The sequence below is a fragment of the Pinus tabuliformis genome, chromosome 4_1 (genome assembly GCF_031772625.1).
Source record: "Pinus tabuliformis cultivar Carrire ecotype Pingquan chromosome 4_1, CPIR1, whole genome shotgun sequence".
In the NCBI taxonomy this organism is placed as follows: Eukaryota; Viridiplantae; Streptophyta; class Pinopsida; order Pinales; family Pinaceae; genus Pinus; species Pinus tabuliformis.
The window spans coordinates 991,789,595-991,801,988 of record NC_142303.1 but is presented as its reverse complement, the minus strand read 5'-3'; the positions used below and the strand labels follow the sequence as shown (position 1 = coordinate 991,801,988).

The window sequence follows — 12,394 nt, the reverse complement described above, 5'->3', positions numbered from 1 at the left end:
TTCAAATTTAAAGATTGTGACTGTACCAAGAGTTCACGTCTCATCCTAATTTTCTGAGAAAAAGAAATATTATTATAATTATAAAAAGGGATACTATATAAGCGGTATATAGTTACATATAAAAGGAAAAGCAGGTCTCAAAAAAGTATATATAAATTTTATATAATTATAATTTTATAATATATATAAATTAAAATTATATAATATATATAATTTATAATTATATATATTAAAAAAAATTATTATTATATAAAAAAATTATAAAAAGAGTAAAAAAAAAGAAGAGAGATTATATAATAAAAAAAATAAAAAATAAAAAAGAGGAGAGAGAATATATCATATAAATAAATAAATAAAGAAATTAAAGGAGAGAAAATATATCATAAAATAAATAAATAAATAGAAATAAATAAATTGTTGAAAAAGAAAAGATAAAAAGAAGTGAAAAAAATGGAATCTCTAAGAAATTAACAAAAACAATTCCAAAGAGATGTAAAACAAGAAATCAAAATACTTAAGCAACAATATGCTGGACTTGTGGATATGCATTACAAAGAAATAATGGAAAAGGACGAAGAAATTTCTCGTCTCAAGGACCACGTCGAAAAATTACTGGTACAAGTGAAGAAGACTAAAGTCTCAAAGAAAGAACTCAAGCAGCATTTATCAGAACAAGAAGAGGAAAATTTATGTTTAAAGAACCTTAATAAAAATTTATTAAAACAAATCAGAGATCTAAAAGATGAAAAACTTAAAATTCAAGACACTGAAAATAAGATTGATGAATCAAAAACCAAAGAACTTTTACGTCTGAGAAACCATAATCAAAGTCTGCTCAATCAAACTAAGAAACTTAAAGAAGATAAAAAAGCATTAAAAGATAAGTTGGAACAAGTCACTCAAGAAGAAGTATCGAAATCTCTAGTCCCAACAGTTCAAATTGAAAATAAGGGAACGAATACCGATCCAATGAATATGACAACTCAAGAAGACAAGTCAGTTTAAGAAACGACACACGTAGATGTTGCAGTTCAGACAATATGGACATCCCAAGTGAATGTTCCATAACCAATTCAACAACATCTTTGCCAGAAGAAAATCTAAAAACTTTATATCGACATCCGAATCATGATAATAGACAAATCAACCAAACTATGTATCAGGACCATTCAAACCGTAGACAACAAATTAATGTTTCAAAGAATAATGACGTAAAATCAATTCTGTCTTATGCTGACAAGTCGTTACAAAATTCCAGTGATCAGAATACTATACAGAAGATTAATCTGGGATGGTCTGATCCCTTCTCAATTCGACAATTCTATTTGTCACTAAGAAGATCATATCGGCTTGTATCGACAAAGATGACTGTTCCAGGATAGAAAGATGTTTGAAGCCGAAAAAGAAATCAAGCCTTTTGTCATCAACAAGCTTTGAGGACAAAGCTTTTTGAAGAAGAAGGCAATGTTATGAATAAAATATATAAATAATATAAATATAATGTAAATGATAATAATCATAATTAGTTATTAGTTAAGTAGTAATTAGGTTGAAGAGGCATGTCTAAATGTGACATCACTCTTCATGAAGAGACACTTGCTTGGTAGATAAGCAAGCCTCTCGTTCTCATTTGTAATTCATTATCATTCTTATTCATATATTTAATATAATATTTATATCCTTAATGGATAATTTGATATTCTGAGTCTTTTGGAGTAATTAATTTATAGAAGGAACTTTGTTCACTTCATTGGGTTTCTTTTTTGGGAAATTCATCTCGAAGCTACCCAAATTTCAACAGTGAGCAAATTGCAAACATTCTCACCAAGCCTTTGCTAAAGCGGAGTTCTTATTTTTCAAAGAGCGGCTAGGAGTACATGAGAATGTTTCCTTCCCTGAGAGGGAACATTGCTGATCGAGAACACCTAGCATATGCTCTCCCCCAATCTTTCGACTAGCCATGGAATTGGTGAGCGGGGATGAGTAGCCAGGCTCCTAGGTGTGAGGGTACTCCATAGAGCCATGGATTTGGCTGAGTACATGCCCCAATATGCATCCTACCAGCAAGTCACCTTGTGTCCTTATTGACGAAAGGCCATGGACTTGGTTAAGCTTGTCAGGATTGCCACCCATCTAGCCAATGGCTGAGGAGACTTAGGTGTGTGCGATCTTTACCAATGGTGAACAAACCTGCCATGGTCTTGGTTGCTATAAATTGATCACCCCTAAGTATTGGATGCAAGGGTCCTACCACTTGATTATTGAGAATCAAGTTGGGTGAGGGTGGATCATTCTTCTTCTTCTATGGATCGAGTTACAATTGTCTAGTTGAGATGAGATGAGATGAGCTTCTCATATGTTGAGACATGTACTTCTGAGATGAGACTTATGGTGCATTAGGAAATTCCTCCCTAACTGAGAGGGAGTGTTGAAAATTGGGCAGTTATGGTCAACATTTCATTACCAAAATCATGAAGGCAAGTCATATTTTTGAGTTTGACAAGTCGGCCTAATGAAAGTACAAGTCAGCCCCACAAAAGAAATTGAACCTCCAAAATTACATCTAAATAGCTAATTGTTGTCTCCTCCTTTGGCATCATTGCATCTAAAGCAAGTTCGATCTGAAATTGCAGTAGACAATTTGCATGTGCAAAGGAGCTAGGAGTCTTTTCTATATTTACGTTGACGAACACTTTCTCTCTCCTTTGATCTGTGTTGACTTGGATGGTTTGACTTTGTTTGATCGAGTTGTTTGGACTTTTTTGGGAGGCCAATTATTCTTGGAATATTCTCTACGTTGACCACAGTTTCGGCACATTTTCTGAGGTTCACTGAACTATTTGACTAGGGTTTAACCACAGGGTTTGATTGTGGAAATTGACCGTAGGTTGCACGAGTGTTTGGATTTGTTTGACCAAGTTTGACTAAGAAAGGAAGGCCGAATATTTCGTTGGGTTAATCAAACTTTTTTAGGAAAGTTTGACCATTGACTTTGATTGAAAGTTGCAGGTTATTGACTGTGGTTGATCAAATCTCCACAAGCCGAATTTCGACCCTCTGTTGCAGACTATTATGTTTGACTAGATTTGAATTTCTCTCTCATTATTGATTGGCTTTGGATTGGTTGACTTGGAAAAGTGAGAGTTTAACTTTGATTGGTTTATGGATGTACTATTGGACTAATGTATCTCACGCTAAACATTGATTGACTAATAGAAGAAGAATTGATTCTGGATTTTCCCCCTTGTTGGGATTTTTCCGTGGTGTTTGACCAAAATCTTTGTTTCTCATTGTACTTGGCTATTTTCTATTGTGCATTTATTGTTTATTGTTCTATCAATAATTGCCTAAAAGTTACTTGGGTGAATGAGAGTGAATGAAATTGTTTTAAGTGATTATTACAACATAGAACACTATGAAAAATTAATAGCGGCGATGACACCACTAGTTGTTGTTGACGACTAGGTACTTCTTTTTAATAATATTTTTTAAATTCTTTTAAACTGTTTTATTTTGTTTTATTTAATTATTTTATTTTACTATTTTAATATATATTTGTAAAAAATCTCTCTTTTCTATAATTTTTTTAGGAATATATATGTATATAGTATTCGTTTTTTCTTTACTTTTATCCTTGACGTTTTTTATTTACTTTTTCTTTAATTTTCTTTACTTTTCTTTCCTTTAAATGGCGAAAGGCTCCTTTTCTTTAATATATTCTATTTTTTTTAGGGCCAAAGGCTTGTCGACAAAATGGAGAATCTCCAAAAATTTTGTAGCGAAACATTTCGATCACAACGATAATGAAGTTGACGGATTGTTGATGGTCAAAAGCTGGGATCAGAAAATGCAACTTTGATACCAAATGTTACTAACAAAGTTCGTATATGTAGTAGAATACTCAGAAGATTTGAAATATGTAAATATCCATTATAGGACAAGTAATATATTTATATAGAAATATTGAATGTATAGAAGATATGTTATTGATTATAATGAGGGCTTGGTTATATATGTAGGCAGATGCCTCTTCATGAATGGTCATTTCCTTTAAGGCATGCCTCTTTAGTAACTAATTGTAATTTAATTAATGGTTATTATGATTATCATTACTTTTATTATTTTTATATATTTTTATTCATATCACCATTATATGCTTTTTCTTTTTCAATTAACTGCATCAACCTCCCAGGGCAAAGTTTCCAGGCCCTACTCCAGGTATGTGAAGATATGAGTGCCAAATCCCCAAGATCCAATGACACATTGTACCCAAAGAATGGAGGTGGAGTAATGGACTTGTAATGTGGGATGGAAGGTGTTAAGTATGACATAGGAAGGATAGAACACACTATCTCAATCATGGCTTCCCAAGTAGTGCCCCTCCTATAACCCAAAGGGCCTTGAGGGAGGCCCCACCGGAATAGGGTCAAAAGATTAACCCCCTTGGTGAGGTGAGAGAACAAGAATGTGGTCAAGGTATTCAAATCATCTAGGTTGCCCCATTATCCATATTAAATGCCCAATAACAAACAAGTATAAGCACTCGATTGAAGAATGATCAAAGTACCTTTTGAATGGCAGCTCACCTTTGTCCTAGTGCTAATTCTAGATGGGTGAGAAGTATGTGGCTGATGCAAGTGGCAGAGGCACATGGAATATTATCAACTAATGGTGGCTGCAGGGGTTGCTGGCTGTATGGCTCACTTGCTGGCTGTCAAATGTAGGATTATAATTTTCTCCTATGTTGTTGCCCATTTTGGTGGGTAGCAATTTATTATTTTGAACTTCATTATTAATCTTATTTTAAATTATTATCTACTAAGTGATATAAATTTCATTTTTGGTTGAGCTTATCATTCATTAAGTGGCAGCTTCGAAAAATGCTAAGTTAATTCCTTCACATATAGTGAGTGTGTTTAATCAGTTTGCTAACTCCAGATTGATATAGTGATGTCTTAATTTATGCAAGTAAATTGGTCCTGACAGTTTTGTTGTCCTGAGGTGTATTGCTAACTGGGACATTCTTCTACTTGTAGAGAGGAGGCACAGCTGCACGTGATTTTTGTAGATCTTACTTCCTCAGCAGTCCCACATTATATATGCTAAGGTAACTTTTATTAGTTTGCAAAATTCCAAGTTTTCAAAATTTTCTGCCTCTTGATATTTTATATTCAAGTCAGCCTCTTCTAGTTTCTGCAGATTTTATAAAGATTTTTTCTTGAAGTTTCGACTGCTAAATTTGCAACTAACCTGTTAAAAATTGGAACTGCATAAATCTGCCACTAGTATAGGAAATAGTACAAACGTAGCTTATAATGTATTCTTTTAAAGTACCAAATAACAGTATATTTTCATGAGATCTAGTACTTATAAATATGGAAAATAGTGCTTTTTCCATTCAAGATCATGAGAATTTCATTTCTACATTTTACACTAACTGCAATTTCATCACTTTTATTCTTCTGCTCATTCCGTTGCATTTCTTATTTGCTGTTTCTACTCTGTACATTCACACTTAGTGGCTTGTAATATATTGATGTCTTTGCTTTAAACCATTGTCACAGCCACATTTTTCTAAATGGAAGAGAAAATTCATTCCACTGATATGTGAAAAGACATACGCTTGACTCTGTAGTATGCCATGAAGCTAAGTTGCACGAAGTGCTGAAACATTTTGGAGTTTCTAAAACGGGTACATTTAGAAACGTCACCTTCAAAAAATGGAAACATTGGCCGAAATGTTGGCTGAAATGTCAAATATGTTTATATATATAAACAGAAATTTATAAATAAGCTATGTTACCGGATCCGTCAGCCATGGGGGATGGATTCGCGGATCCCCAGATCTGATCCGGATCCGGATCCAGATTCGCTTGGATCCGCCTAGGGACCCATATGAAAATGTTTTCTTCACGATAATGTGCACCCCGAAATTCAAACTGCGTTCCTGCAATCTGGGATTTTTATAACGCAAAAATACCTATATTCACTGAATTAATTTTCTGTTAATATTCGTTGAATTAATTCCTAACTTTGGGTCCCTTTGGTCACGGGAGAAGTTCATATTCGCTGAATTAATACTCTATTAATATTTGTTGAATTAATACTCTGTTAACGGGAGAAGTTCATATTCGCTGAATTAATACTCTATTAATATTTGTTGAATTAACACACTATTAATATTCGCTGAATAAATACCTAGCTTCGGGTCTATTTGCTCACGGAAGAGGTTATTTCCCAAATAATACTTAGCTTAATACCTGGCTAGCAAAATGCATTCGGTGGGTTGCTTGTAGCCACCATGGCGGGCACCCTCTCTGGGTCATCCCGTCACCAATGGAACATATCAGTGATGTTAGAAATACTATGGTATCGGAAACCAAGGGCTAACCATTTTTTGGAACATGGGGACATTTGGAGACACTTACGGAAATTTTATTAATGTTCTAGAGATTATTCACGTTCAGATGTCGGAGCTCAACTAGTAACTTATTAAGATTAATAACTATATAATTTATAACATATTATAATAATAATAATAATAGAGATAATACTATAAAAATTTAAATTTATAATATCGTAAGCTCATATATTAATGAACTCAGCTTATAACTTATTAATATTAACAACTATGTAATTTATAACATATAATAATAATAATACAGATATATTATACAAATTAAAATTTATAGTATTTTAAGCTTATATATATTAATTAAATTTTAAAATTTGGTATTTTAAAGTTAAGTTATATATTTATATTTTAATTTCTAAATTAAAATTATATATATAAGATTCAAACTTAGATTTTAAAAAAATTATAATTTAGAATTAAGTTCTATATTTATATTATAATTTATATCACTATAAATAGAAATATTAAAATTTATATATATCTATTAAATCAAATATATTAGTTTATTATATCATATATTGAAAATATATATTTATTATTAAATATCGCTAAAATATAATTATATATTTAAAATTTTGTATTTTTACAAATTATAATTGCTAATGTTTATCTTCTTTGAAAGTAAGGAAACATATTAATGGCTCAAGGCCTAAAAGTATCTTGTGAGGATGGAAGTTGCCCCTATTACATGCCACATACAAATTAAATTTTAGATGGCCAATTTTGTCTACACATAATGGTGTAGCTGCATGCTGAGATATTCAGATTGTATCAACGGAGGTTAGACCAGTAACCATGAATACTGTAGCCTTTTCCATATTATATAATATACATGTCGTTTCCCCGCCGTATCCGAATCCTGGCTTTTAAAAAATCTGACGGATTCGGATCCATATCCGCATCCGGATCTGGATCCGGATCCGAATCCTGGTAACTTAGTAAATAAGTGAATTACACATTTTCTTGCAAGAAAAAAGGGAATAAGATCCATAGATGAAAATTTAAAAGGAAACCAAGTCTATATTAACTTTCATAGATGATTACATAACGGTCGAGTTTCGGCCGAGTTTCGGAGTTTCAGGTACGGGTATGTCCCAAAACGTCGATTTCCTAGAAGCTTCATGAACCATAGCCATGAAGTAACCTGCCTGCCTTTCTCTTTTGTTTGCTGTACTGTCCAACTAGTAAGTTTCCATGCCAGTTGTAGACCCAAGTCACAGGACATGTCTCTCAAGGTTTCGTGTCCCGTAGTTCACGTGTCAAACACAAAAACCGCCCTAAAACGTGTTGAAAACGTTTTTCTTCGCGTCCTCCATTCGAGACACGTGTTTTGGACATGGTGAAAACATGCTCTAACGATTTTGGTTCTTAGGACATGTGTCCCATGAAAAGTGACATTTAAAACCTGCAACATGGTTTATTTTTGGGTTTTTTTTGTCATTGTTCACCACCGAAGTTGAGTTTGCTCATCGCTGGAATCCAATTTGTTGTGCAGCGTGAGGAATTCTATCAGATTCGAGCGAAATGCTCACAACTTCACATCGAGTTGGACCTAGAAATGCAGGAGACGAGCGTTCACATGCTTTGCTGAGAGTTTGGAGCACTTAATTTTCTTGTAAGTTCTGTTATAGCCTACATAACTTAACTTAATTATACACGAGTGACCACGTGTAGATCGTGTGTTGAAATAAAAATCCCAGCTCCCCGTCATGTGTTCATTGCTCACTACACCTTCGAGGTCTAAAGGGAGGGAAATCTCGATTAATGCTCTGGTCAACAATGAAGTTTGAACACATATAAATTTATAGTTCATAAACTACCTTATGTGAAGTTTGAACATGATCAAACTTGTTTGAAGTTAATAACAAAAATTATAACATGAACAATGAATATTGAACTGTGAACATCATTGATGTAGGAAATTAATAAATTAACTAGTAAATTACTAAATAGTAACTGGTGTATACTAAATACTAAATAGATATCATCACGATTCATATCTATATGGATTAAGCACTATATTTTAGTATTTTTTTAATATATATATATATATATATATTGAAGTGAACAAAGTTCCTTCTATAGATTAATTACTCCAAAAGATTTGGAATATGAAGTTATCCATTGAGGATATAAATATTATATTAAATGTATGAATAATAAGAATGAGAATGAATTACAATGAGAACGAGACGCTTGCTTATATATCAAGCAAGTTTCTCTTCATGGAGTGTCATGTCCTATTTAGACATACCTCTTCAACCTAATTACTGATTAACTAATAATTATTTATACTCATTATCATTTACATTATTTTACATTATTTATATATATTTTATTCATAACGTTGCCTCCTTCCGCAAAAAGTTTTGTCCTCAAAGTTTTTCGATGAAAAAGGCTTGATCTCTTTTTCGGCTTCGAACGTCTTTCTCTCTCGGAATACTCATCCTCGTCGTTACAAGTTGATATGATATTCTTAGTGACAAACAAAATTGTCGCACTGAGAAGGGATCAGACCATCCTAGATTAATCTTCTGTATAGTATTCTGATCACTGGCATTTTGTAACGACTTGTTAGCATAACACTGGATTGAGGTTACATCACTATTATCTGGAACATCAATTTGTTGTTTCAGTTCTAAATGGTCCCGATACGTAGCATGGTTGAGTTGTCTGCTATCATGATTTAGATGCCGATAGGGAACTTTTTTGGTTTGATTTGCCCTTATTAAGTGTGAGAAATTTATTTTATTTACTTTAGGTGACGATGTTGTTGACTTGGTTACAAAATCTTCACTTGGGGTGTTTATCATCTGAACTGCAACATTTAAGTTTGTATTTTCTTCAACTTTCTTGTCTTCTTCTTGAATTATGATATTCACTGGATCGGTATTCGTTCCCTTATTTTCAACTTGAACTGTTCCCACTAGAGATTTCGACACTTCTTCTTGAGTGAATTGTTCTAACTCGTCTTTTAATGCTTTCTTATCATCCTTAAGTTTCTTAATTTGAGTGAGTCGACTTTGATTATGGTTTTTCAATCATAAAAGTTCTTTGGTTTCTGATTCATCAATATTATTTTCAGTGTTTTGGATTTTAAGCTTTTCATCTTTTAGATCTCTGATTTGTTCTAATAAATTTTTATTAAGGTTCTTTAAACGCAATGTTTCCTCTTCTTGTTCTAATAAGTGCTTCTTGAGTTCTTCCTTTGTGATCTTAGTCTTCGTCACTTGTGCCAGTAATTTTTCGACGTGGTCCTTGAGACGAGAAATTTCTTCATCCTTTTCCATTATTTCTTTGTAATGCATATCCACAAGATCTTTATGTTCATGTTCTAACGCTTTCTTGTTTTGCTGGATTTTGACTACTTTTCCATTCTCTTGATCTTTTAGCTGCACTTTCTCGATACAATGGATTACATCATTCTGTGGGAGTGATGATGGATGTAGAGAATGGAATAGGGCTTCCCTTCTCTTTCTCTCCTCAACATGTTGTCGCTTATGTATTGTGATTACTTGTTCTACATCTATTTGGAATTGTTTTTTTTTATTAATTAGAGATTCCATATTTTTTTTCACTTCTTTTATCTCCCTTTTATATATATATATATATTTCAAATATTCTCCCTTTTTTTAAATTGTTTTTAATAATTTTTTTTCTCGATTTTTTTTTATTATTTTTTTATTGTTATTCCTTTTTCTTTAATTTTAACTGCTTTTTCTTCACCCTTTTTTTAATTTTAACTTCTTCTTTTTTACCCTTTTTTTTAATAAGCTTTTCTTAAATATAATTTTTGTTTTTTTTTAATAATAATAATTTTTTTTAATATAATCAAATTAATAAACTTAATTAATTGTGATTATATACTTTATTAATAGTTTGGTTAATAAAATAGACTCACTGTAATAAACCACCGTAATAGTCACCATAATACATATCCACTGTATTTTATTAATATTTTGGCTATTGCATAGTTTGGCTAATCGTATCTGACCCGTATCAATCGTCGTATCAACACAACGTATCGTTTGGTTGACCTGCAGTGAATAACAGTGTGGAACTCTTTTCATGGACCGTCACTGGGATTGTCGGACAATGGAGATATCGCAGAGCTGAATCAAGTCAATAGAATGGAGCAGAACCGAAATGGATGCGGCAGGCATGCAACTGATAGCGTACGGAATGGACAACGGCAGAATGCAGATAGTGCAGCGGACAACGTTGGACGAAAGAGGAATTGGTGTGGGCAGCAGAGATGAACAACGAGGGTTTGATGGCAGCGGTTATCACGGTGGCCAGTGTTTCTTGGACAACGGTGATAACAGTTGGTGCAATTGCTGCAATAGAGGAAACCGTGCAAGGGGTTGCGAGTGGCCAAGAGAGACTGTGGCTGCGTATGGGCTATGGTAGCTGTTAGAATCGCAGGGACAAGGGAAGCAATTACTGTTGAGAGGGCTCGATGATTACAACAATGGTGGCTCACTTGTGACAGTTGGGAGTAAATGGAAATGAATCGGGAGTGCAGCGGTTGTATAGAAACAAGATAGCAGTGATTTTTTTTTAACAACACAAAGAAACCCTGTGTTACAGTAATAGATTTTTAATTTAAATCAACTGCTAGGCGGCGGTGACTGTGGTAGCCTGTCAGGGTTATGCTGTGGACGACTTACTGTTTGTAATGGTCGTCTGATCGTTGCTCTGGATTGTGGGTAGCCGTGCAATGTTTGTTGGTGGCCTGGAGCCGTGGTCTAGCCCCATGGGTACAACAAAAATCAGAAGGAGTACGGTTGGTATATATATATATATATATATATATATATATATATATATATATATATATATATATATATATATATATATATATATATATATATATTTTTTTTTTCTTTTTCTTCTAATATCCTTTGACAAATGACGGAGAAACTCCCAAATTGCAGAGAAACGCTTGAATTATGACCGCAACAAATTTGATGACAATTGATGGCCAAGGGCATTTGACGAATCAATGATAGAGAAACTCCAAACGTGTAGCGAATGCTTCAATCACGATGACAACAAGGTTGATGATTTTTGATGGTCAAAGACCTAGATCGGAGAACGAGCTCTGTGCAACGGTTAAGCAGCCAAAGAATCGAACTGCTCCGATACCAAATGAAGTGAACAAAGTTCCTTTTACAGATTAATTACTCCAAAAGATTTGGAATATGAAGTTATCCATTGAGAATATAAATATTATATATTAAAAATGTGTGAATAAGAATGAGAATGAATTACAATGAGAACGAGAGGCTTGCTTATATATCAAGCAAGTGTCTCTTCATAGAGAATCATGTCCTATTTAGACATACCTCTTCAACCTAATTACTAATTAACTAATAATTATTTATGCTCATTATCATTTACATTATTTATATATATATATTTTATTCATAACATATATATATATATATATATATATATATATATATATAACGTGTCCCTCGTGTCCTGTTTCCGGGGTCGTGTCTCATGTCGAATACTCGTATTTACGTGTCCCCCGTGTTCTCGTGTCGTCGTGTCATGTGACTTAGTTGTAGACCTTTTTATCCAACATGAAAGGATCACCGAATGTTATTTGTCAACAAAGTCCTTCAACTATCTATTGATCTTATTTCAGCGTCCAAATCATCTTGTTTATGGAAACATTATGATAGACAGTGGAGAACATCAATGTAAGTCGATGCAACTTGTATGAAGCAAGATTCAGGCCAACACATGCCCTTGTGGCTCTTTGATTCTCTTGTTTCTCATCAAAGGAGATTATGAATATCATTGATGTATTGATTGCAAGGACCAGAACAAGAGTACTGTGAAAAACAACTACCACTTTCTACTATCAATGACTTTATTGACCAATCTTGATAGTTTAAATGGTTTACGAAGCTTGATTTGACTTTTGGTGTAATGTCCCTTTCGGGAATTTTGTGGTATTTTCTTGAG

The 12,394-nt window shown here is 33.2% G+C and overlaps 1 protein-coding gene across 4 annotated transcripts in view; it reads left to right on the top strand.

Moving 5' to 3' along the window:
* The window catches only part of LOC149179480 (RNA helicase family protein), a 450,824-nt gene that overhangs the window by 325,460 nt on the left and 112,970 nt on the right, over positions 1–12,394 (top strand). For all 4 annotated transcript variants that reach the window (XR_016258287.1, XM_089420680.1, XM_089420679.1 and 1 more), the window contains exon 29: positions 5,037–5,107. Coding sequence is in view for 3 of the 4 variants with exons in the window: in XM_089420680.1 (XP_089276806.1) it covers positions 5,037–5,107 (71 nt within the window). In the remaining variant the exon portion in view is untranslated. The remainder of the gene's footprint in view (positions 1–5,036; positions 5,108–12,394) is intronic.